This window comes from Stigmatopora nigra, chromosome 3 (assembly GCF_051989575.1).
Source record: "Stigmatopora nigra isolate UIUO_SnigA chromosome 3, RoL_Snig_1.1, whole genome shotgun sequence".
Lineage (NCBI taxonomy): Eukaryota > Metazoa > Chordata > Actinopteri > Syngnathiformes > Syngnathidae > Stigmatopora > Stigmatopora nigra.
In genome coordinates, this window is record NC_135510.1 from 2,518,377 (window position 1) to 2,546,042 (window position 27,666).

Below are 27,666 nucleotides of genomic sequence, written 5' to 3' on the forward strand. Positions count from 1 at the left end.
GCCACACCCCCTGCGAGGCAGACCAAGGCGAGAGTGCTCAGCCGGGAGCAGCCAGGTGCGAGGTGTACACCCACGTGGTGGGCGCGCTAGTTAAAAGCCATTCATAATAAAGGACAGCTCACGAGGAGCGAATGTTGCGCAAAAATAGGCTCTGATTTTATGACAGAAGTCCCACTAAGTAACATGCATAGTAAAAGAAAAACGCTATTGTAAATTATTATATTTCTGTTTGTGGACTTGGTTGAACTGAGAGTTTGTCTGTGTGAGACAGTGCACACAATGTTCATTGTTGATAATGACTGGCCTGTGCTGTTAGTACTGTAGGAGTCAATTTATGTCATTACTATGCTGGTGTGTGACATTTACAATAAATCTGGCTGAGCAAAGGTATGTGTGTGATGTGGCTCTTTGCGGTAACACAGTAAAAAATGTGGCTCTTGGTCTCTGACTGGTTGGCCACCCCTGGGATAGTGCTTCTCCACAAGTTCGTCTTCCCAGGCAAGACCCATTAATAACATATTCATACGTGTTAGCTTTCCGGCTCCTTGAGCGCCATCAATCCGGCGACTGCAAGTTGCCTCACCGATGCCAACAAGAATAAGATGGATCACTTACCTCCCACTGTCTTCTTACTTACCCTCCCTCAGTCAGCCTGTAGAAGGCTGATCCACGCCAAACGACCTTTATGCTACTTCACTGCGAATTTATTTCATAGAAGGGATTTGTGTTGTTGTTTCGTCTCGCGTTGCTGCAGGTTCAAAATCCTAATGGCTGTTGGGAAGGAGCTGTCCTTGAGCCTGTTTGTCCGTGCTTTGTAGGACCTGTAGCGTCTGCCAGATGGAAGCAACTGGAACAGACTGTGTCCAGGATGGTACGGGTCCCCAACAATGATCCCGGCTCTGCTGAGGTACCGGGGGTTGGCAATGTCTTCCAGTGATGGCAGAGAGCAGCCGACAATCTTCTGGGCAGTGTTAATCACCCTCTGCATGGCTTTTTTGTCTGCTGCCGTGCTTCCGGCATACCACACTGTAATGCAGTATGCCAGGATGCTCTCCACAGTGGCTCTGTAGAAGGTTGCCAGAAGCTTGGTGTGCAATTTGTTCCTCCTCAGTACCTTGAGAAAGTGGAGTCGTTTCTGGGCCTTCTTCACTACCACTGTGGTGTTTGTAGACCAGGAGAGCCTATCCGTGACATGGACTCCCAGAAATTTGAAGGACTGGACCCTGTCTACACATACTCCGTTAATGAGGAGTGGGGCCAGGTCTGTGCTGTGCTTGCGAAAGTCCAGGATTATTTCTTTAGTCTTTGTGGTATTTAGTCTAAGATTGTTCGCCGAGCACCAAAGAGACAGTTTGTCGACTTTGTCTCTGTAAGCCGACTCATCCCCGCCTGAGATGAGTCCAATCACAGTGGTGTCATCGGCAAATTTGATGATGGAGTTTGACTGGTGGGCTGGTGTGCAGTCGTATGTGTACAGGGAGTACAGAAGAGGACTCAGTACACAGCCTTGTGGTGAGCCAGTGCTCAGTGTAATGGAGGAAGAGAGGTGTGGACCCAGTCTAACAGTTTGTGGTCGGCCAGTCAAGAAGTTCTTTATCTAGCAGCAGATTGAGGAGGATAGTCCAAAGTGGGAGAGTTTGTCCTTCAGAATGTCCGGCTTAATGGTGTTAAAGGCTGAGCTATAGTCAATGAAAAGCATCCTCACATAATTCCCCTGGTGCTCCAGGTGGCTCAGTGCTGTGTGTAGAGCCACGGCGATAGCATCCTCAGTGGACCTGTCTTCTCAATAAGCAAACTGGTGAGGGTCAACTGAGGGGGGGGGGGGTGGTTGTATTTCTGATGTGGCGGGCCACCAACTTTTCAAAGCACTTCATGATCACAGGCGTGAGAGCAACAGGCCTGTAATCGTTCAAGCTGTCGATGGTTGGCTTTTTGGGGACAGGAATGATGGTGGCAGATTTCAGGCAGGCAGGAACGATGGATTGTTGCAAGGACCGATTGAAAATGTCCATGAAGACTCCAGCCAGCTGTTCAGCACAGGCTTTGAGCACCTTGCCAGGTATTCCGTCTGGTCCAGCAGCCTTCCTGGTGTTCACAGACTGCATTTCCAGTCTCACTTGCGGTTCCCGAAACTCCAGTTTATTGTTGCAGGGTGGTAGTGGGAGTGTTGACACTGGGTCTGATTTGTCAGTCTCAAAGCGGGTTCAGTCCCTCCGCTAGTGAGGCATCCGCGTTTACAGACATAGAATTGTTATTGTAGTTAGTGATATGTCGTATTCCCTGCCACATCTTCTTTGGGTTATTTTCTTTGAAGTGATCCTCGATTTTCTTAGTATATGCTGCCTTGGCCTTCTTTATGCCTCTTTTCAGCTCTGCTCTGGCAGCTCTATACTTTCTCTTGTCCCCCGATCTGAAGGCGGTGTTACGGCATTTGATGAGTGCTTGTGTCTCCTTGGTCATCCAGGGTTTTTGGTTAGGAAAAACCTGTATCCGTTTGTCTGTAGTAACGTTGTCAATGCAGTTTCTGATGTAGGAGAGTACAGTTTCCGTATAGTCCAGGAGGTCGTTGTGTTCGAAAAGTTCCCAGTTCGTGCGGGAAAAGCAGTCCTGCAGCTTAGAAAAAGCGGCCTCAGGCCAAGTTTTTATTTATCTTTATTTTTGGCCTTGTTTGCGTCCGAAGTGTGGTGTACGCAGGGGTGAGAGATATGCAGAGATGGTCTGATCCAGCTAGATCTGGCAGAGGAGCTGCTTTATAGGCATGTTTGATGTTTGAGCAGACATGGTCGAGAATTTTGTCTTCTCTTGTATTGCATGTGACATATTGGATAAACTTGGGTAGAACAGTCTTTAAACATGCTTTGTTGAAGTCACCAGCGACAATAAAGACTCCATCAGGGTGGTCAAGCTGTTGTTTATTTACAGCCGTTAGCAGTAGGTCGAGAGCCGTGTTGACGTTCGCATTTGGAGGTATGTAGATAGCCGTTACTATGTCGACCGTTAGCTCCCTCGGTAGATAGTATGGCCTGCATCGTATTGCCAATAGCTCCAAATCCGGAGAACAGTGTGTCAATGATCTTGCTGTCACAGCACCATTCGTTATCTATGTACATGCATAGTCCACCGCCTTTGCTTTTTCCTGTTAGTTCTTTGGAACGATCGTTCCGAATAAGCGTACGGCTAGCTAGCGATAGCGCAGCATCGGGTATATGCTGGTTTAGCCATGTTTGCGTGATAAGAATAATGTTGCGGTTCCTTACAAACCTGTTGGTAGCAATTCGAAGTTCCAACTCATCCATTTTGTGGGTAATGGATCGAGCGTTTGTCAAAAAGATACTAGGAAGCGGGGCTCGGAGTGGTTGTTGTCGTAGCTTAGCCGCAAGGCCACCACCTCTTCCTCCACCACCACCACCACCTCTTTCTCCACCACCACCACCACCACCACCTCTTTCTCCACCACCACCGGCCAGGGACAGGCCAGAGAGGGTGCGTGGTTTCCCACGAGCGTGGTTTCCCACGAGCACACGACCTGTGGGAGGGGGAAAAAGGTTGGGTGCGGCGACTGTTGGCCGCACCGAAAGAAGGGATCCTTGGCGGTTCAATCCCCACCTGCGAAAAATGGGTCTTGGGACGTGGAATATAACTCTCTGGTTGGGAAAGAGCCTGAGCGAGTGAGTGAGGTCGACAAGTTCCCAATCATTGTAGCCAGCCTCACCTCTATACACTCTGGAGTTGCTCACGGCTAGAGGGGCTGAGGAGGTGTGGGCATACTTATTGCCTTACGGCTCAGTGGCTATACGTTGGGATTCATACCTCAGCCTTCAGAACCAGAGGGGTGTGCTATATTTGGACTTCTGCGCTCACGGTGGTTGACAATAATGAACATCATTTTCAAGCATAAGGGTGTCCATATGTGCACTTGACACCAAAACACCCGAGGTTGCAGTTCGATGATTGACTTTGTGGTCGTGTTATCTAACTTGTGGTCATGTCTTGTACACGCGGGTAAAGAGATGTGCAGAGCTTTGAACCGATAAACACCTGGTGGCCACATAGCTCGGAAAGTGTGGGGAAGATGGCGGTTTTTGGAGGGACCGGGGAGGGGTGTCTACGGGTGGACGATCTTTCGCGCCAAAGTGATACGTACTATAATTGTAAATTTCTTTGTTCATAATGCCAAAAAAAAGACAAAAATCAAACTTAGAGACTTGAAATGAAATGTATAGGAAACAAACCGATAACTAAAATGAATTTCATGAAACTCAATGAAGTGGGTTCTTGCCTTGTTTTCAATTTCTTTCTGTTTCTGTGTAAGGTGCTGCTCCAGTTCCTCAATTTTCTTCTTCAGCAAGACAATTTTGCCTCGGGTGGCATGCTCTACTCCTTCTGAAGGACTCTGCAACAATAATCAATGCTGTTGAAATTGTAGTACAATAGGTAAAAAAATAAAATTAACATAAAAACATTAGTATTAAATTGACAGACATTTTATTGATTGTGTAATAAGGTTAAAAAAATAAAAAATAAATCCACTTTTCATGAGACCTAAAAAATCTGTCAAACAATTTTCGAAATAAATTAAGTGAATTATTAAAATGAAGGGAAAACACAACATAAAAGACAATGCCCAGCTAAGGGTGCTGCGATTTGCAATAAATCCATTTATCGCAAAGTGAAGAAAAATAACGGTGGAAATTTTCAAAGATGCAATTTGTTACTAACTGGATGCGTGTTTAAAATCCACCCATTAATTGCATACGGGACTCAAGTTCCATTCACAGATGTTCATTTGTGACCTGAACATTGCATAACTAAAAATTCTATACAAAATGAAGAAACCCACACATCTTCACTACAGTATGGATTGTAAGCATTTCTATATTGTCTGTGAAGACAACGTAATTCCTACTTTAGGTTACGACGAACTAACAGTATCTTCTCCAAAATGCAACCTTTTCAGTTAAAAGGTGACACTTCAAATGTGAAAACTCGCCTGTTTACAGCATTTGTTAACAATGCAAAACAAAAACGTTCACAACTGACGCCACATCTGAGGGTGGAAAAAGGTCTTTTTTTCTGTACAGTGTAAAGTTTACAATTGGTGGTGAGGCCTGCTTCCGTTGAATATTTCAAAATAAGAGAATGCCATGTTCAACAGAAATGCAAATTAGTGCAGTTACTCACAAATAATTCAGATTCTATTCTAAGACAGCATTCAAGTGACTGCCATTGTGAAAATTCTGTTGGGCAAAACTACCAATAATTTGGCTTCAAACCTGGTCACATGAACACTTTGCAGGACAAGTCGACAGTCATTTTGGAACAAATCAATGCTTTTTAAGTGCTCTAATAAGCAGAGAACAAAAATTACATTGGGGTTTTCACGCATTTCATATTTATTGCTAAACTAGCTTTCAAATTATATGTCCTACATTGATTAAAAAAAAACACAATGACAATTGTCTTGAAAATAACTTATGGTCAGCTTTGACTTTGTGTACAGAAATCCCTCATATATCGCGGATAATGTACACCCGACCGACATTTAGTCTCACCCCATTATTACTCGCATACTACACGATTTCACGCTTTTACGAAAGTACATGAGATGTACTGAAGGGCAAAGTGGTGAAGGATCACATTATTTATAAATAAATTAGGTAAAAACAGACTTTTTAAGGGAACAAAAGCAATGGGCAAATGGCTTCACTTTACGCTGTGGTCTCATTTACAAGGAGCAGAGTTAATTTCTTACAGGCTATTTGCATATGGATTCTGTTTCTTTCAACCCTCGATATTTGAACTAAGGAGATCCAGTTTTTGAAGCAAGTAATCAATAATCTAAAAAAATAAAAAGAATAATATTAAAAAATCAAAACCTTAAGGGAGTTTACCTAAAAATTATGTTTCTTAAAATCAGATGTTGGAAGCATCTTTAAGGATAGCATCCATCGGTGAGCTCGATAACACAAATAGAACCGACGTACTGAAAAAATTAATTCCTTTGAGACTCTTTCATCAAGTGTCTCAATAATCATTAACGTTCGAGAATGGCAATATACAAAAAAAAGTAACATTACTGAGATGATTCATGATGACTAACGTAATTTTGAATGAATCTTTTTTTTATTGAAACAAGAAAATTAATTTAAACTTTTCAGTCTGTTTTGACTGTTGCATTTCTCAGAAGTACGTTGCCAAAATGTTTACCTTTCTACCTTGTCTCGGCGTGCCTTGGCCACCAATGTGCTTCTTCAGTTCTTCTAGTTGTGAGGTGAGTGATGTCACCTTCGCTTTGTTTTGAAGACGCAGCTTTGACAATTTTGACTCACATGCCTCCTTCTCCATCTGAAGAAAACAAAGCGTAGTTCACTTGAGGATTTATCCCTCTTAATACAGGGTGGGCAAAATTGGGTGACTACTGAGTGGTGGAAAATTTTCACTGGTCTTTCAAAGACAGCACAGCAATCGCCCAAGTCGCTCAATGATTTTCAAGTGATATTTACGGATTGGCTTGGTCTCCTCAAAGTATGGTGGGTCAAAAAAGACAACTGATTTGAGCCATTTGTATTAGAGCAGGATGAAAAATGACACGTTTTAAATCACAAGGTTGATTTAAATAATAATAATGTTGCGACTCCTGTAACATGAAACAGTACAAAAAATACTGAATGAATAAACGAATGATACTAATGTGTTGGATTTCATATAACGTAGTCAGGATCCTCAAAAACTTCTTACATTGTGTGATTCGTTCACACCACAATAAACAAAATCAGCGGTCTCCAAATCGTTTTCACAAAGGCCACCAATGGGTGCAGGTTTTCATTCAATTGATAGATGACAGCTTTTCACCAATCTGGTGTTTATCAAGTGTAATCGGTTGATTAACGTCAGTTGCTGCTTTCTTTTTTTTTTTAAAGAAACCTCTTTGGTTAAACTGTCCTGGATCAAATGGAACAGAAACCAGGACCTACAGCTCCAAAGGGGTTGTTCAAAGGTTTCCGAAGGAAAACATAACTATGTGCACAACTAAGCGCTGGATTCGAAACCCTGATCAATCAATGACATGTACCCGTGCCCATAGTAATAAGAAAGCAGTATTACTGCATTTGCTCAGCTCCCATATGGTGCCCCTGGACAAAGTAAAATAAAAGTAGCTCGAGCATTAAACTGAGAAAAATAATTTAAATATTCTTTAAATCTAGAGTGTAGGAATAGTAATAGGCGTGTTGAAGATACAAGACAGAGACACCTTTCCTTATAAAAGTGTTTGGAAAAGGTAGGCTTTATCTAAAAAGTAATTGTGAATTTTCACGAAAATGGACAAATGGTTATGGAGAACCTTGAGCTGTTCATTCTTCAAACAGAGAGTTGTATCCTTCTCTCGGATCAGCTCTTTAAGCTGAGTGACAAGCTGATCCGTTTGGACTAGTCTGTCAGCCATTTCTGCAGCTTCAACCTCTGCACTTCTGCTGCCTGCATGAGGAGAGTCTGGTCCCTGAAAGAGGGAGCAGTGGAGACTTGTGAGTGCTACTGTAGCCAAAACACACACACTAAGTTATATATATATATATATATATATATATGTGTAGTAATCCCTCCAATATTGGGGTTAATGCAGACCAGGCATGGCCGTGATAAACGAAAAACCACGAATATATATAAAATATATATAGGTATAGGTATCAACAAACTCTTAAATTTCTGGTAGGAAAATTGTAATTTCTTTCATTAGAAAGCATCTTGTTCTCATCAAGATAAGTAACACATTTGTACTCCGTTCATGAATATGAAGTTGAAAATTGGGAATCGGGGGCGGCTTATACTCGATAAATTGTAAAATTCTAAAATTTCAAGGCAACTTTCAGGGTGCGGCAGCTTGTATTCGCGGGCGGCTTATATGCGAATAAATACGTTAAGATCATTTTGTCTTCTTGTGGCCATATGTGCTCTACATTAGCAGAGATATTCAAGTGATTACTTTACTCGCCTGACTAAGCCTGGAATGGAAACATATCAGGTAACAAAACGACGCAAAAAACACCATTGTCTGTTATAAATGTGTTTTCTTCTTGATTTTTTAAAGCATGAAGACGGTCGAACTTGTTGATGAAAGCGGGCTTTTCCATGAAGCCAGCTAGCAGCATTCCCACACATGAGCATTAGGTGACCCGTGTGAACCGAGCACATACAGTTCATTTTTAATAAGAATATCCAGGAAGGCACCTTCTTCCAAACAAGTTCTATTTTCAAATAACTGCCATAGACTAAGGTTCCATGGGGCTCGCATTTAAAAACGACCCTAACGGGGGCTCAGAAACCTTTATTTTCTGATGGAAATGACGGCCACCTCCCGCTGTCTGCCATTTTTTCCCCTCGGTGCTATGTTGAGCAACAATCCTCTGTCTTTTGCTATTTTGTGAGGAAGAACAATATATTATTCACACGCGCACAACCGTATACAGTGTTCCCCCGCTACTTCGCGCTTCAGTTACCGCGGACTCAGAGCTTCGCAGATTTTTTTCTGGAAAAAGAAAAAATTTAAAGATATTAATTTGAAATTATAAATTACATCATTTTACAAGAGGTGGAAACAAAATGTTCAATAAGAAGTAGTAATTGCATCAAAAAAGGCCAAAGAAATGGTCAATAACATGATGAGAGTTCAGGAATCGCATTGATGATGTCATGGCTGTTTACAGGCTCATCTTCACCGCCCCAAAAAACTATGTTCACAACTTCCAATAACGATGTTTATTACGTGCAAAAAATTGCAGAAGATCCTCCGTCTGGACTACTCTGATGTATTTGCTTTGTGGTGCTTTTGTGCACGTGTTATACGTTTCTTTAAGCATTTTTAAAGACCATGCCTATTTCGCGGAAATGCAGCTATTGCGGGGGGTCCCGGTCCCCATTAACCGCGATAACCGAGGGAACACTGTATGTATGCATCCCCCCAAAAAACTTGATAACAGCAATTTTATGTTCTAATTAAAAATATTGACTTGTATTGTTATTTATCTCCACCATTACAGATCAAGAAAAAAAGTTATTTCTTTCACAAAAATTACAAAAATATTTTACAATGTTATGCCTCAGATATGTGCACAAATACTTACTCCTGAGCCAGACTGTCCCTCCTCATTTGAAAACCACTTCAGCATGACTCTTAAAAAACAGGAGACAAAGGCATTAGCATTATTTCTAATATGCAAATAATTATTTTCCTTGGCAGTTTAGAGTATAAACGTTATTAAGTGTGAGTGAGAAACTGCTACTAAAACTAGTAAGAGGAAAATGGTTATTGACTATGTACAATTTAACAATGTATTATATGAATACAGATCTACAGAAAATAGTGATTGGAACCCTGAGGCTGGTTTATTTTGCAGTGCAACAAAGTTGTTAAAAAATAGCTACAATCCTCACTGGACTAAAAGTCCTTTGAGAAAGGACTTTGAATTTTGGATTCTTACATTTGTAATCACAAGACAGTAATATCAAAATAACACAAATTGAAGCTGTTGCACTGTTGTTGAATGAAAACACATTACGTCAGTGGTCCGTGGACCTGTACCGGTCCGTGAGCTACTTAATGCCGGTTCGTCAAAGTACAAAATATTAACGTTTTCAGAACTTTTCAACCTCACGCACAATTTGAGTCTCTTTCCCAACCAGAGAGGTACATTCCAAGTTCCAAGAGCCCGGTTCTGCAAGTGGTGATCGTCCCTTTGGCTGCTATATGTGCATTCACCAAAGCCTACTTTAGTGTAAAATAAAATATATTTTCCAAATTAAGGATATATAAATTTGTCGCAGCACCAATTGGCCAAGCAATGTCACGTGATCATATGCATCCAGTGATGGTTAAGACTTAAGAGGGTCATCTTATCGTGAACAGACCTGCTGAGTCATTCTGTCTTGAACTCCAGGGCAAAGGCACCACCAAACCACCGAGACCGACTCACCGAACCCAGTCTAATAACCACTGTTCTAGATTTAAACCTGTTGAAGGGCTGCAATTCGTCACGAGTAAGCCTGGCAACTTCGCCCCACTAGCTTAATGCTACTAGGACTAGCATTTGATTCGACAGGACCAAATCACTGTAACTTCGCCCAAAAATTACACAATGAACACATAGTCTTACCTGTGGCATTAGTTTGAGACAATTCTTTCGAGGCTGTTTCGCCAGTGTGGCGACGTCATTTGGAGCGTCAAAATTGTAATAGGAACAGCCAAATGAATTGTCAACAACAGGACAGCTGGGAAATTTGCGCATGCGCATATCCTGCCGCGTTTCCCCCGCTGTCAAAACTGACTGCGGTCAACTGAGCCGCCGTTAGAGGGAGGGGGTGTTCAGGGCCGGCGTCAAAATCCTGCTGCAAACATGGGGATTTTCCAAATTCAGTCAAGTTACCAGATATAGCACATGGCAAAGCATAAATATTACCCAAACTCAATGCAAAATAGAAGCTATGTCTCTTTAACTGTAATATTTCATATTAAAGTACATGTTTTATGGATCCAATGGAAAATTTGATACAACAAAAGCAGCCTCTGGGTGAAAATTGACAAATGAAATTTAAATGAATAAAATAGAATTACGCCATTATTTTTTTCTGTCCATTGAATGAAATCCCAGCTATGATATCAGTAGTCCCGGCGCAACGTAATTAATAACTGGATTGTGTCATCGAAAAACTAAAAGGTCTACAATAAACAGGAGGTAATTAGCCAGCACCTCTGTTGTTTAGAGCTCAATATGTCAACATTAATAATCAATAAATGGTGTATGTCGTTGAAAAATTGAAGGGTTTTCACAACGTAATCATCTATCTTTTCTGTAATGTTTTATGTCATTACGTCAAATGGTTTGGAAGCTATCAAAGAAATGAGGCGCTAACAATAGGAATAAATTAATAATTAATCAATGGAGTGTGTTAATAAAAAACAAAAGATGTCCGATAAACAAAAGATAATCACCTATCTTGTCTGTTAATTTGGTGTCAATACAACAAATGGCTTGGAGCTATTGAGCAAAACAGTTCCTAATCACAATAATAAATTAATAATTAATCAATTGAGTGAGTCGTTGGAAGACTAATTGTTCGTTAAACAGAAGGTAGTCACCAATCACTTCTGTTAATTTGGTGTTAATATGTGAAATGTTTTTTTACCTATTGAACAATATAGGTGCTAATAACATTGATAAATTACTCATTAATAAATTCAGTGTGTTGTTGGAAAACTTAAAGGTTTTTGACACGAAGGTATTGGTACATAGGATCCAAGATGGTTGTGTATGGGTGCAGCGGCTCGATGCTCCCCAGTTTTTCTGCAGTTGCCAGGATTTAATTACTCTCGGGAGGAAATGCGAAATATCCATCACAACAGATTACCAACTGATCTACGATATCCCCAATGACATCCCGAGACCACCGGGATCTCCGTGGAAAGTCAGCCCACTCAGAGTATGACGAGGGCGGCGAAGGGAAAGAAAGCAAAAGTGCGGATGCCGGGCGGCCCTAGCTGCTAAGCTTCTGAGTATCTCCTTGACCAACACCACAAAATGGACAATTTGGAAATTCAGCTTGCTACCAACAGCTTTTTCAGGAACTGCAACATTATTTTCATCACAGAAATGGGGGGGGGGGGGCGTTGCATGTACATACAAAATGAATGATGCTGCAACAGTAGTGATCATTAAAAAGGCCAAGGCAGCATATATATATATATATATATATATATATATATATATATATATATATATATATATATATATATATATATATATATATATATATATATATATATATATATATATATATATATATATATATATATATATATATATATATATATATATATATATATATATATATATATATATATATATATATATATATATATATATATATATATATATATATATATATATATATATATATATATATATATATATAATGCTTACCTAATTGAGGCCACTTGTAATCCAATTAAATACTTGCTACTTAACTACTGTTCCATGTTTACTACTTGTGACGTTAAAATGTGCTTAATGGGCTAAGTGTTTAACAACACTTATAAAACAAACATTTGATTTTGTTGTGGTAAATGTTATTTTTATCTTTTGTGAAAATCAATGCTTTATCTTTTTTGGGGAGTTTAAATACGTGATACGGAATGATGAATAAACGAAAGACTAAATATCTAAATTAGACACACGCCACAGAAGAGTTGTTGACAAACCTTGTAAATTTTGTGGGGTAAAAACAATAATAAAAAAGTCCTGTGAATAAAACAAGCTTCTAAATGGATTGAACGAATGGAGCAAAACACAGATTACATTTCAAAGAAAACATGGACAACACGTGTTATAATACAAGTACATGCTGTCCTCAAATTCTAAAGCTTATCCCCCGACGATAATATCCCTGCCTCACTTCTATCGAAGGCTTTGTGTATTATTATTGCAAGGCAGCTATATAAAGGAGACACCATCGTGTAAGCACAGAAGAGGGGATGTAAGAAGAAAGAGAACTTATTTTTGATTTGCATCCCTTTTTCCTCGGCCAATCGGAACTGTTTCACTGTGGATTCAAGCAAAACTGAGACTATACAGGTTAGGCCCCTCCTTATCCCATATTTAATAACATTCTTAGTTTTCATGTAGTTTATATCATATATTCATAACAAATAATTGTGTGTTACTGGAATATAAGTTATATGAGTTGACAACAAATGTGTCATCAGATACTCCTACTTTATGATTAACATTCCAGTCATCAATTCTTTTTCTTTATTATTGGCAATAACGCAGCAGATTATTGATAGAAATGAATACAGCAGCAGTACCCGAGGGCACGAATGCCATCCCTCCCAAATCAAAGGAGAAGGAGACCCGACTGTTCAAGAGTAAGGCTCCCAAAGCTGGAAAGAATGGGTAAGTTTGCAGTCACATAAAATTACTCATTCATTTATTTTCTGTACTGTCCTGGGGGTGTTAGATTACATCTCTGGTAACTACGGACGCACATCAAATTAACTGTTTTAATGTTTTTTGTACACTGTTAACATAACGACTAAAACAATGGGACCCTCTCCATAGATTTGATGATGTTCCTGGGATGGACAACATTAGAAGTAACCACCGTTCAAATAATCAATTAAGTGAGGAAGCCTGAACACAATAATCTATTTTATTTTTTCCCCTTCTTCTAGATCTGGAGGTCATCTGCCCCTGGGAAGCTTTTGATGATATAGACCGAAATGATCTGGCCCAATTTGGAATTATTTAGTACATGTTCGACTAAAACAATGCTATTCATCCTGTATGTGACCTAGATAATTTGTTTCTTTGTTGATGGAGATCATCTCGTATGATTGTTGAATGATAAAAGATTAAGTTCTTGGAAGGAAGAAGCACTTTTACAAAGTCCTAAAGCATACCTTCAGGGTTTCTTGCTACAGGTTCATATTTAAACAATTGCTCTTTTGTCATTGTGTTATTCTGTTCAACCCATTAGCTGCTTGTTAGTTTTACACACTGTCCTGATGCATGGATTAGCAATTGAGTGTTTTCTCTGTCAAGCTTTGCATGCCATTTGTAAAAAATAAACTATCATTGCCAGCTATTGACAACACTCGACGGATAATTTATTCAAACTGGGAGTACTGCCTGTGAATGCTCACCTTTCAACAATGCCATTATCAGAGTGCAGCATAGGCAGTCCAATGGAGCGAGTGATCAGGGTGTCGGCTTCACAGCTCTGTGGTCCTGGGCAATGTTCCCTCTATTTTTCGTTTGTATGGGCAGAAGGACAACCTCCCTGAGCACACTGAGTACCAGTGTGAGCAACATCATTGCTCGCTATGGGCACACACCAGTATCACACCTTCCATAAGCAGATGCATGTCTACTACACATAAATCATTTAGTAAGAATAAAATGTAATGGTTAATATCTATGAATGGGCAGCCTGGCAGATGAGTGGTGCGCACGTTGGCCTCACAGCTATGGGGTCCAGGGTTCAAATCCAGGTTGCTCCACCTGTGTTGAATTTGCATTTTCTCCCTGGGCCTGCGTGGGTTTTCTCTGAGTATTCCGTTTTCCTCCCATATCCGAAAAAGATGCATTGTAGGCTGATTGGACACTCTAAAATTGCCCCTAGTTATGGGTCTGAGTGTGCATGGCTGTCCGTCTCCTTGTGCCATGCAATCGGCTGGCCACCAATACAGGGTGTCCCCCGCCCCTTGGTCCAAAGTCAGCAGGGAGAGGCTCCAGCACCCCCCGTGAGTGATAAAGTGGATAAAGCGGTTCAAAAAATGAATGAAAAAATATCTATGAATAAAACATCTTCATAAATGCCATTTGTATATGCACAAATCCGACTTAAATTTTACATTATTTTACACATCTGTCCTTCCCACTTCTCATTCAAATTGTTACGTTCGCGCCGTGGGAAGTTGAACCCATTCGCGGTGACGCTGGTATAAAAGAGTTGTTCAGTTTTCATGTTGGCTCGGTTTAATAACTCAACAAACTTACAAAAGCAACATGGGCTTGAATATCCCTAAAGCAACTGGAAAGAAGCATGTACAGTGATCCCTCGCTTATCGCGGTTAATGGGGACCGGACCCCACTGCATTAGCTGCATATCCGCGAAGTAGGCGGGCGCCATCAAAAACGCTTATAGAAACGTATAACACGTGCACAAAACCACCAGGCTAATATGCTGTTCATTCAGGTGTTTTATTCCACATTAAAATGCAGGTGTTATGTTGGTGCATACAAAAAAATCACTGCAAATGTAATAAATGTAAACTTTTATTCAGAAAACTCAGAAATTCCAAAACATCATAGCAGTCCGGATGGATCTCCCGCAGTTCTTTGGCGCGTAAGAAACATTGTTATGGGGAGTTGTGAACGTTGTTTCTTTTGGTCGGTGAGGATGCGCCTGTAAACAACCATGACCTCATCGATGCAATTGCGGAACTCGACTGCCCTCACCATGTTATCGTCCATTTCTTTAGCCTTTCTTTGGAGGTCTTTGGCAGTATTAAAGAGGTCCTGCAAATTATGCAAAGTAAGGCCACTTTCGTCAGCTTCATCACCCTCGTTGTCGGCAGCAGGCTCCTCTTCCTCCTCACTCGCCGACTTGGTCATCTCCTGTAGGTCCTCCTCTGTCAGTGGGTCTGAATGACAGTCAATGAGATTTGTAATCTCATCAGCCATCATGTCTGAGAAGCCTTCGGTCTGCACCAACCGAGCCAACCTGACAGCATTATCTACGGCTGAGTGCTGAATTTTGTTGGGAGTGAATTCCACATAGTCCTCAGTGATTTTCTGTGGCCACAATTTCCTCCAGCTGGAGATGAGTATCTGGTCTTTCATGCCCTTTAGGGCATTCTGAATGTTGGTTAGACAGATGGCTATGTTGTAGTCCTTTCAGTAGGACTTCATGCTGAAGGTCTCGTCGGGCTCTTCAATGGAGGGGATGAGACCCTCCATTGTTGCCTTGGTGTAGAGGGCTTTGAAGGCCCTGATAACCCCCTGATCCATGGGCTGGATGAGGGAAGTGGTGTTGGGTGAAAGGAACTCCACCTACACCCCCTCATGGTGCAAATTAGTTGCATGTCCTCCTGCACAGTCCATGTGTGGAACCACTTTGAAGGGCAGTCCCTTTTCGGCCAGGTAAAGTTTTACCTGCGGAACGAAGGAGTTGAAGAACCAGTAATGTGTGAGGGCCTTGGTGATCCATGCTTTTTTGTTGGACATCCTGTAGACTGGCAGCAAGGCCCCTTTTCTTGTTCTTCAACGCGCGAGGATTCAGTGACCTGTAGATCAGGCCGGGCCTCAGCATGAATCCTGCTGCATTGCCACACAAGAGCAGAGTCACTCGATCCTTGTGGGCTTTGAAACCTGTCTTCTGGAGTTCATCCTTGAGGAGAAAGATTCGGGACGGCATCCTCTTCCAGTAGAGTCCAGTTTCATCCATGTTGAAGACTTGCTCCGGGACATAGCCATTTTCTTCTATCAATCCCAGAAACACACCCTCAACATAGCGCCTCGCTGCTGCTCCGTAGGCAGGGGCTGCATCTCCATGCAGAAGCGTACTGTACAGCCCATTTCGGATCGTCTCAGTAACTGTTAGCGCACTAGAACACACATCATGTCTCATTTTTTTCTCTGCCTGTTTATGTCATTCTTCTACGGTCACATATGGCTTCTTTTTCAGTGTTCAGTGCCACCCAATTCAATGCCAAAGAAGAAGCAGAGCCTTGACTTCCGCCAATTTTTTAATCCCGTCTTCCGCTTGCAGGCTTCAGCGTGAATTTTGACGTTTTTCTGAACTTTTTTTTATACTTAAGATAAAAAGATGCAATGTGCTAAAGCCGCGAATGTTGAAGCCACGAAGTTATGAAGGATCACAGTATTTCAATATTTATTATTCTGAGGGCGAGTGGTTAATGCATCGGCCTCACAGTTCTGACTTCAAGGGTTCAATCCCCGGTTTGGACCTGCTTGTTTGGAGTTTGCATGACCTCGCTCGTTTTCGGACATTTTGTTGACGGACACTTCGCCGCCGGACGCTTCATCCCCGGACGGTTTGTCGAACGAACGCTTCGTCACCGGACAGTTCGTCGAACAGACATTTCGTCGAACAGACATTTCGTCGTCAGACAATTTGTCGCCGGACTCACGAACGATTTTTAAAAACATAAAATATAATGAATACATTTAATTAAAAATTTATTAAAAAGAAGACAAAAGAAATTCACAGATGGGAGTTTTTATTTTTCTTTATTAAAGAAAATAAAACAGCAAAAACTTGCTCGACAACTCAAACATTAACATTTTAAATGTGCTCGTTTCTAAACACACTACGCACGAAACGGTTCTTATGTCTGTCCGGCGATGAAGCGTCTGTTCGACGAAGCGTCCGCCGAGGAAGTGTCCGTCGACTAGATGTCCGGGTACCTTCTCACTGGGCTTGCGTGGGTTTACTCTGTATACTCCAGTTTATTCCCACATCTTAAAAGCAAGCGGGGTAGGCTGGTTGAACCCTCTAAATTTCCCTTAGTAGTGTGAGCATGAAGGGTTGTCTGTCTGCTTGTGCCCTGCAATTGGCTAGCCACAAATTCACGGTTACCAACAATCTGTCAATTAAATCAGCGGGGATAAGCTCCAACACCCTCCACGACCGTTGTGAGAATAAACTGTACAAAAAATGAATGAATGAACAAATGAAGGGCTCACGTCGACGGACGTTTGGTCGACGGACGTTCGTTCGACGGATGTTCGATCGACGGACGTTCGATCGACGTACGTTCGATCGACGGACGTTCGATCGACGTACGTTCGGTCGACGGACGTTCGGTCGACGGACATTCGTTCGACGGACGTTCGGTCGACGGTCGTTCGGTCGACGGACGTATGGGAGAATGAGTAAATTAGTGAATGAGTGAATGAGTGAATGAGTGAATGAGTGAATGAGTGAATGGGTGAATGGGTGAATGAGTGAATGATTGAATGAGTGAATGAGTGAATGAGTGAATGAGTGAATGAGTGAATGAGTGAATGAGTGAATGAGTGAATGAGTGAATGAGTGAATGAGTGAATGAGTGAATGAGTGAATGAGTGAATGAGTGAATGAGTGAATGAGTGAATGAGTGAATGAGTGAATGAGTGAATGAGTGAATGAGTGAATGAGTGAATGAGTGAATGAGTGAATGAGTGAATGAGTGAATGAGTGAATGAGTGAATGAGTGAATGAGTGAATGAGTGAATGAGTGAATGAGTGAATGAGTGAATGAGTGAATGCGTGAATGAGTGAATGAGTGAATGAGTGAATGAGTGAATGAGTGAATGAGTGAATGAGTGAATGAGTAAATGAGTGAAGGAGTGCGTGAGGGAAGTTAATGAATGAATGAATATTCTCTTTACTCATCTCACTTTCTGAACCGCTTTATCCTCATTAGGGACACGGGCATGTGTTTTCCCATTTCTGTGAGCGTGAGTGGATATTTGTTTCATTGTGCAATGGGATTGACTGGCATCGAATTCAGGGTGTCACATGCTTGCTTCCTATGGTTGGTCTGAGATAGGCTCCCCCTAAGACCTTTGTCTAGATAAGCGGTGAGGATGATGATTAATGATTAAGTGATTGAATCAACTTTGGGAGGGACAAAAAGTCATAATTGGTCGACGGACGTTTGGTCGACGGACGTTCAGTCGACGGACGTTCGGTCGACGGATGTTCGGTCGACTGCCTGTTTGTATTAAACCTTACGTTCATGCACCCGCACTCCAGTTCCTCTGGTCGTGATGAAACATTACAATGGACCAAAACCCAACCACGTCTTTATAATCTTTTAAACAAATGTATTATGATTGATGCAAAGCTAATGTATAATGATTGGTTCTCATAATATCATGAATCTTACAATTATATATACTACAGGTTAACCTCTATGGTCCCCTGAAATACTCAGCTGTTGCTGTAAATGGTGACAATTTACCAAGACAGTCAATCAACCATGTGAGAGGCATGTTCGTGACAGGATTATTCCACACTGAGGCAATTAGAATGCTTCACATTTATAGATGCTGCATGGCATGTGTGCCACTGCCAGATTTCATGACCACCACCAGGGGACTCAGCATGCACATGATCATGAATTGAGGAGAAAACTCTTAATTGATTATTGGATGCAGGTCACAATTTACAGTTGCTGACATTTTGGATGGCTGAGGAAAGGAGATAGTTCAAAAGTGTTGTCGGTTTGACTTTATATTAGCAGAAAATCATTTTGGAAAAGGCTGTCTCTTGGCAACTGCTTCTAACATTAATATGCAGGCTCTGTCTTTGTTAGGGATACAGTTGTGAAGGCGGTGGGGGTTGGGCCTGATGGATTTGCGACTAGATAAGAGAGAGGCAGATGGGCTTGGGGGAGAGAGGCAGTTGTCATAAGGGCCACAATCCATCTGCCAAAAAGAGTGTTGCCTTTTGTTAAGGTGGAAGGAGTGATGAGACATGGACAGCTCGATGTAACCAACTGCCAAATCCACCAAAAGGGATCCAGCTCTCTCTCGCTGATTCCCTATCATTTATTAATCGAATTCCGGGTGTCACAATGTTGGGTCTGAAGTAACAGATCAACGTAATTACCAACCGTGCACAAAGGAAAAACGAGGCAGAGACTGTGTTATATTTTAAAGGCACCGGCCGGCGGAAGAGAGGTCGAGGCGCGAGGTGGTATCTTGCGCTCGGCTCGGTGGTTCTCTCTTAACCTTTCAAGGTGAAGGATGCCTTTGTTAAATTTCAACATGATGTCATGGAAAAGTACAGAAATTGAGATTATAGGCATCATGGAAGAGCATAAGATTAAGACAGAGATTATAGACATGATGTTCTTTAGAAATGCACATTATATTAAGACTCCTGTTTTAAGCAACTTCACACACATACCTGCTACCCATGGTTGGTCTGAGATAGGCTCCCCTAAGACCTTTGTCTAGATAAGCGGTGAGGATGATGATTAATGATTAAGTGATTGAATCAACTTTGGGAGGGACAAAAAGTCATAATTGGTCGACGGACGTTTGGTCGACGGACGTTCGGTCGACGGACGTTCGGTCGACGGACGTTCGGTCGACGGACGTCCGGTCGACGGACGTTCGGTCGACGGACGTTTGGTTGACGGACACTTGGTCCCCGGACGTTTTGACAAAAACCCTTAAGGTCAGTGTGATAAATTAGATGTTTAAATGCTTTGAATCCTGTTGATAAAAGTTTTATGAGAATGATTTTATATTATAAAAAATGGTGACAGTTTTAAATAAGGCAGCCGGGGGGCTGAGATGTTAGTGTTCTCCCCGGGCCAGTGTGGGTTTTCTCTGGGTACTTCGGTTTCCTTCCACATTGCAAAGACATGCATGGTAGGCTGATTGGAAACTCGAAAGTGCTCCTTTGTATGAGTGTGAGCGTGAACGGTTGGTGGTCTCCCTGTGCCCTGTGATTGGAAGGCCACCAATACAGGATGTCCCCTGCCTCTGGCCCAGGGCCATCCGAGATAGGCTCCAGCACACCCGTGACCCTAGTGAGTATAAAGCAGATGAGATGAGATATATACGCAGAGCACAAGGAGATGAACTACCATGCATACTCACACCCAGACCTATGGGGCAAATTACAGTGTCCAATCAGCCTATAAATTACGAAAGATTGTGTTCCCTGTTGTTAGACTTACCACGACTATAAAACAGACAAACAGAAAAGTAAGAACGTTAGGTCCAAATATGCTTTGAACAGCACTACTATTAGGTACATCTACACATACCTCTTTAAACACTGTCTTGAACTTATGTGGAATGAAATTTATAACAACCTTACATGTAATTGGCTTTAACACAGTGCCTATGAAGCGTTAATGATAATTGGAGCCAATAAAAACTTATGACAGCAGAATCTCGGCTTTCAGGCTTGCCAACCTGAGCATCACAATCCTCATAACATAACAGTCTTTTTCTATTTGTTTTTCCAGTGTTTGCTTTTTTTCCCACCATAACTTCTATCATATTCTTTAGCCATCTGTTTTCCCTTGTGATTGACCTTGCATTTTGTCTGGGGAAACACTCGGTTTTTGGACCACAAAATCCTTCTTTCCCCCACTCTTCTATCCTCCCACTTGGCTTTTATTCCTTTTTGACCGTGAATCCTTGCCCACCCCCCACTTTCTCTTTCATTCAATCCCTATCTCCATCACTCCTATCCGTCCTTTGTAGTACAATTATTGGAAATGGTGATTTTGTTTGTTTATATTCAGAATACTATAAAAACGCTATGTGATTGAACTAATGTCTTTTCGGCACTGCCATAGCTATATTTATTATTCAAAAAGATTACAAACCTCAACTCAGAGAAAATGCACATATGCATGCATACATATTTACAGTATATACAGTAGTGGTCCTGGTGATTCTCAGTTGAATCTTCACCCTCCTGACCATTTTTCTCTCGTGCAGCAAGTGATAGCTTGCGTTTTCTTCCTGATCGTGGCAGTGACAAAACAGTGCCATGCACATTATACTTACAAACAATTGTTTGCACTGTTGCTCTTGGGACCTCCAGCTGCCTTGAAATGTCTCCAAGTGACTTTCCTGACTTGTTCAAGTCAAGGATTCACTTTTTCTGTTATCCCATAATAAAGCCACAAAAGAACCAAACTTCATGAATGTTTTTTTTTGACAAATAAGTATCTGTTCCAATCACTATCAGAGAAAAATCAGAGTTGTAGAAAGAACTGGAAACTCAAGCGAGCCATGACATTATGTTCTTCACAAGTGTATGTACCACTATATGTATGTGTATATATATATATATATATATATATATATATATATATATATATATATATATATATATATATATATATATATATATATATATATATATATATATATATATATATATATATATATATATATATATATATATATATATATATATATATATATATATATATATATATATATATATATATATATATATATATATATATATATATATATATATATATATATATATATATATATATATATATATATATATATATATATATATATATATATATATATATATATATATATATATATATATATATATATATATATATATATATATATATATATATATATATATATATATATATATATATATATATATATATATATATATATATATGGCTGTTTACAGGCGCATCCTCACCGACCAAAAAAAAAACAACGTTCACAACTCCCCATAACAATGTTTCTTACGCGCCAAAGAACTGCGGGAGTCCATCCGGACTGCTATGATGTTTTTGAATTTCTGCTATGATGTTTTTGAATTTCTGAGTTTTCTGGATAAAAGTTTACATTTATTACATTTGCAGTGATTTTTTTGTATGCACCTACATAACACCTGCATTCTAATGTGGAATAAAAGACCTGAATGAACAGCATATTAGCCTGGTGGTGGTTTTGTGCACGTGTTATACGTTTTTATAAGCGTTTTTGATGGCGCCCGCCTACTTCGCAGATATGCAGCTAATGCGGTGGGGTCCGGTCCCCATTAACCGCGATAAGCAAGGGATCACTGTATATGTATATATATCAGCAACACGCTTATTTATTAATATATTTGTATGTTGTTTATATAATATATTTTTATTCATATATGTATTTATTAACTTACTTATTACCTATCTATTTATGTCTAAAATGCCTTTCCTATTTCTGCATCCTCACCCTCTTCCTACTGTGACAACGAAATTTCCCTCATATGGGATGAATAAAGTTATCCAATCCCATCTACATAGGTAATTGTTACCTTTTGAGAAGGTGGTGAATTAGACCAAATAAAAATGTTTTTCCATTGTAATATCCTGTTTTGGTGTTTTTTCAAAGGTTGGAACGGATTAGTTCATATGTAGGTAATTTTTATGGGAAACATTGATTTGAGATGAGTAAATTGACATGGTGGCTCGTAATAAGCTCGTATTTTAAAGTATAACGGTATTAAAGAATGGCTAATGGATGAGGGAATGTGCGGCATTTACTTTGAAAGAAACATCCGGAAGTCAACATTATGGACCATACACTGGCGTGGGATGCTACAGCTAAAACGTCGGTGGATGCTGTCCCATCAGTTCACAGTTCACACCCAACGGCGCAGCAGCGCACCACTCTCCGGACCTTGCCACCATGATATCCCGTTTCAAAGGTTTTCAGTGAATCGCATTTGAGGACGACGAGCTCCGAGAATTGCGAGGAAGTAGCCTGTATATACAATTTGGGAGAAGCCAACAAAGCAAACTCCACTGCCCAGCAATTTTGTGGTTCTCTTTTCAGAAACGTGTCCAACTTGTACAAGAAAAATCCCCCCTTCAGCGAAATAGTTCACGCCTAAACATGTCATCGTCGGGCAAGGAAGCCAATAGCGGACATTACACCAACTATGTGGGACCCTACCGCTTGGAGAAGACCCTAGGAAAAGGACAAACAGGTCAGTGTTATACGATATGTGTTGCTTTTGCTGCTCCTTGATGGTCCTAATCATCTCCATCTGCTTTGCTGACCTAACATGTGTACCGGCAATGCAGCTTGTAGTTATGTGGAACGCCTGGAATAGCGCATTGTGTTGCGTTTGCCGAGACCTGTGCCGTGCATACACAGATGCTGCTCTCATTGTGGTGATGATGACGGTGGTGGTAGTATGCCTTTAATCCTTGTTGTCAGGCAGAGAGTGCTCAGCGATAATGGGCCCCTGTGGGCTTCATTGTCTCTAATTCCGTTATAGTATCCATTTGTCACATGGACACGTTGTCCTGAGATTGCTTTCTGCAGGAGGCTGCTGCCACTGTCTCATCACTTCGTGCACATCTAAGGCTCCTTTGGCAGCCTTTGTATGAACACTATGCGTTGAGTCAGCTTTGTCATGGTTTGTTTTGACATCTGCGCCCGAGTTTTGATGTTCAGTTTTAAGGAACAAAATTGCTAAACAAAAAAATTACACCAAAATGTCCCCAACCTTGGCAAGTCGCATTGTGTTCGGTGGTCATAATTGTGTGTACAGGGTGGTGAGGTCTAGTGGAGGTTATGGTGTGCAATTGACCCATTAGTAACAGTCAGTAAATAACAGGCAAAGGTAAAGTTATAAAGCAACTCCACTTGTATTGTGGTTACTTGAATCAATGTTCTGGGTAGAAATTTAGCTTCTGGCCTTCCCGGTTGATGTTCTTCTTGTGCCTAGGTGGCTTTTCTGCATGTGGCCAAGTATCCCCCCACATTCCAAAAACAAGCATGTAAGGAAAATTTAAGAATTTAACTTGCTCTTGGGGTTGATTTTGAGTGTAAATGGATGTTTATATGTGCCTTGGGTGCAATTGGCAAGGGACCAGCCTAGGGTGCACTGGGCTACTTGCCCAAAGTCAGATGAGGTTTCATCGGAACAGTGAACTGAATGAGGACACGCAATTCAGACAATAAACTTTTAGCAACTTTTACCAACAATTTTAAAAAATGCATTGAATTTATTAATGTTTTAAGTATCATTTCAATATCCAATAGAATGCATAGATAAGGATTTAGCCACCCCATACCAAGACTAACGTGAAAACTTTTAACATTTCTATGACACAGTCAGATTGATAATACAGAACGGTGCAATTTTAATAACATTAGGGTTAGTATAACATTTTGTTAAGGTTAGTGGGGTGTTGTTTGGTTTTGTTATGTCCTAGTGATTGTCCACTGTGTTCACCTGTCGTTTTTATGCCCCTGATGTATCCCCTGCTTACTCCGTGTTGTGTTACCGAGGTGTTCCTAATTGTAATCAACTCTTATCTATCTATTTAAACCCTGTGTGTTTGTGAGTCATTGTCGGATCGCCTGCCTTGTTTATTCCCTGCCAAGTTACCACGCCTTGTTCCATGTTCCTCATTTCCCCATATCTTCTGTCTATTAACGTTTTGTTAGAGCAATTCCACGCACTCGTTCATTGCCTCCTTCACTGGATTTGATCTAACTACGTCCCACGACGCCATACTTGACATAACACATTTGAATCAAGTTTTACTTCAATATATTACTCAAAATACATTTGGAGCAAACAGTAGGCAGGTTTTAATTTTTTGTGTGCTTCCAAAGCACTCAAAATACCTTTACATACGAGTAGTGGTAGTGATAATGATAATGTTTCCAAAGATTCCACCACTTCAACAGCTCAATTGATTAAGTAACATTTTGCAAAAGCTCCAACAGGAAAACCCATTCACCCCCGGCCCAACCTTCTTGGTTACGATGCCCAAGCCATTGCAGACAGTCATATACAGGGGTGTTTTATGTGATTTATTTTGGAGCAATATGAAACCCCATTTCAGCATTTGAACAAATAAAAATGTGTTGCAACCTATCAAAGAAAAGCCATACAGGTTCAACAATTACACCAAAGCAAATTCTTAGAATTCTAGAATGCCGTGGCGGGCCGTCAGGACCTTCAAGGCCTTCTCTGCTGGCCTAAGAAATATCTGAATCATATATGATATTTTGTCCATCACTACTTATGAAATAATTCCAAATTGTCTGTTAGCTTCTTTTCATTGCTTTCCCCTCGGTCGCACTGCTTCCAGGTGTGTTTTCATATTAAAGCATTTAACCAATCACATTTCAGCCATTATTTGATGCCAGGGTCAGAAATCTAATCAAGGACTTCACAATCAGTTCTGCGGGCTCTACTGCATTAAACAAGTGTCGATAAGACTGTTGCTTTAACCCAGGGATGTCAAACATACGGCCCGCGGGTCGGATCCGGCCCCTCTGGTGGTTTGGTGCAGCCCGGGGAAGAAAGCTGCTTTGTATAAAAAAAATCTTTAAAATGTGTAGTTCTTGTGTTATCCGCTACGGGGCGCAGTGTTTTAGTACGTGCAGACAACATGAATTGACATTTATTTATGTTCTTATGTTATTCTCTTGTTCATAATATATTGTTCATAATGTAAAAGGAGAATTCTTTTAATAAACATTTTGATAATTTACTCATTCTTTGCAATAATTATTAGTATTAGTGACTAATACAAAGGAAAAAAGTGGGCTTATTGTTAGTTCTATGTAATTTTGCAATGAGTTTACCGGTCCGGCCCGCTTGATCTCAAATTAAGCTGTATTCAGCCCGCAGACCAAAGGGAGCTTGACGCCCCTGGTTTAAACAATCAGATTTCGAGTTGGCAACACCACAATGCATTCTCCCAGGCGTAGGGATACGTCATTGCCTTGTCGCAGGTGTAGGGATACGTCATCGCTTTCATCAACTATGATTGGCCAAAGCTACCAAATTGTATTTGGAGTGAGCTGCACAAGCAAATCTATTGTTGTGTTGATTTAAGCCATTTTCAAGAAGGACTATGCCAGAAATACGACAGGACAGGCTTGACTTTGAGCATCAGCTTCGATGGCGATATAAAAGAAGGAAGAAAGAAACGAGGATGGATATTGTGTACAGTTAAAAATAATTTTTGGTGAGTAAAATATGGCTATATTCCTAAATAATATTTAAATTTATTGCCAAATTCTGATATCTGAAAAGCTCCAGTGTTTGTATTTAATCACTTAAAAACTGCTAGAAAGTGGATTCTACCCCATTTTAGTCCAATTTATGCCGTTTCGCCATTGACTTCCATCGCTGTCTTTTCCCGAGGAAATCACCCCCTGGCCCGGTTGTAATGTCTGAAAAGCTGCAGTATTTGTATTTAATCAATGAATGCTGCTAGGAAGTGGATTTTACCCCATTTTAGTGCAATTTTGTCTGTTTCATGTATGGACTATATGGACATATCCACGTTCATCGCTGTCTTTTTCCCGGGGAAATTATACTCCAGGCCCGGTTCTGATGTCTAAAAAGTAGTCCAGTATTTATATTTAATCAATAAATGCTGTTTCCGTCTGGATTTTACCCCATTTTTGGGCAATGTTTGCCGGTACGCCATTGAAGTTCATCGCTGGGAAAATCACCCCCCGGCCCGGTTGTAATGTCTGAAAAGCTCCAGTATTTGTATTTAATCATTAAATTCTGCGAGGAGGTGGATTTTACCCGTTGAAGGTGCTACGAGAAAATGCACGGACTGCCACTGCTAGAATGTCACACCCATATCTAGGGGCAATTTAGAGTTGCCAATCAGCCTACCATGCATGTTTTTGGAGTGTGGGAGGAAAACAGAGTACCCAGGGGAAACCCATGCAGGCCTGGGGCGAACATACAAGCTCCACACAAATGGACATAACCTGGATTTGAACCCTGGACACCAGAGCTGTTAGGCCGACGCGCTCACCACTCACGCAACCAGGCCGCCCGAAAGAGTTGTATCCATGCTAAAATATTCCTAGAGTAAGTTGTGATGAATTTAGATATATTAAATTGGTGCATCACTTCTCTATTTTGGATGTCTGCAGCTTACGGTTGCTTTCTGTCATCAGTTAAGTTATCTTTTTTAGCAGTTGGTGATCTCAAAAGCACCCAGTCAATCAATCAGACAATGGGGCATCTGAGCGTTTGTCAACTAATACTGCTCTAACAATGGTGTTCGACGTATGATTGGTCGATGACTGTTTAAGAGGCGGTGTTTCTGAAAAGTCATTTGTTGCCTATTGCTTGGCTTTGATAGTATGGTAACAGATGGAAAGGTGTTCAAAAACAACTCATCCTAATTACATATATGCAACAAACAGATATACTGTGATCCTTCACCACTTTTCAGCTGCAGTACATTGTGCTCTTTTTTATCTAAAAAGATTTTATAAAAAAGTTCTTAAAAATGTCAAAATCCACACTGAAACTTGCAAGTGAAAGACAGAAGATGAAAAAAAGCAGAAGTCAGGGCACCACTTCTTAAGCGCTGAAATTGGTGGCACTCAGAGCAGATAAAGAAGAGAACTTTCACCGTAAAATAATTACGCATCGATAATACAATTAGGATCGTGCCATCCTTCGGATTACATTAAATACATTTTGCATTGCGCACAGAAAGATGACAGCGAGCCTTTTCCAGCATTGTGTGCATTTTGAACCGGCATTGAAAATGCCTGTTAAATGTCTGCATAATGTCAAAATTCACCCGGAAAATTGCAA

At 40.8% G+C, this 27,666-nt stretch overlaps 2 protein-coding genes across 7 annotated transcripts in view; one reads left to right on the top strand and one right to left on the bottom strand.

Annotated features, from left to right (window-relative positions):
- Nucleotides 1–10,322, bottom strand: part of LOC144193840 (uncharacterized) — a 51,697-nt gene extending 41,375 nt beyond the window's left edge. For 2 of the 4 annotated variants that reach the window (XM_077712411.1, XM_077712410.1), the window contains exons 1-5: nt 10,149–10,322; nt 9,120–9,168; nt 7,343–7,498; nt 6,208–6,345; nt 4,280–4,393 (exon numbers count right to left, since the gene is read on the bottom strand). In XM_077712411.1, the coding sequence (XP_077568537.1) occupies nt 4,280–4,393; nt 6,208–6,345; nt 7,343–7,498; nt 9,120–9,164 (453 nt within the window). In that variant the 5' untranslated portion in view covers nt 9,165–9,168; nt 10,149–10,322. Of the gene's footprint in view, nt 1–4,279; nt 4,394–6,207; nt 6,346–7,342; nt 7,499–9,119; nt 9,169–10,148 lie in introns of those variants that run through there. The other 2 variants (XM_077712412.1, XM_077712414.1) reach the window with 2 other exon arrangements.
- Nucleotides 10,323–22,649: 12,327 nt separating this feature from the next.
- Nucleotides 22,650–27,666, top strand: part of LOC144194022 (serine/threonine-protein kinase BRSK2-like) — a 55,462-nt gene continuing 50,445 nt past the window's right edge. For all 3 annotated transcript variants that reach the window (XM_077712770.1, XM_077712772.1, XM_077712771.1), the window contains exon 1: nt 22,650–23,049. In XM_077712770.1, coding sequence (XP_077568896.1) covers nt 22,956–23,049 — 94 coding nt within the window. In that variant the 5' untranslated portion in view covers nt 22,650–22,955. The remainder of the gene's footprint in view (nt 23,050–27,666) is intronic.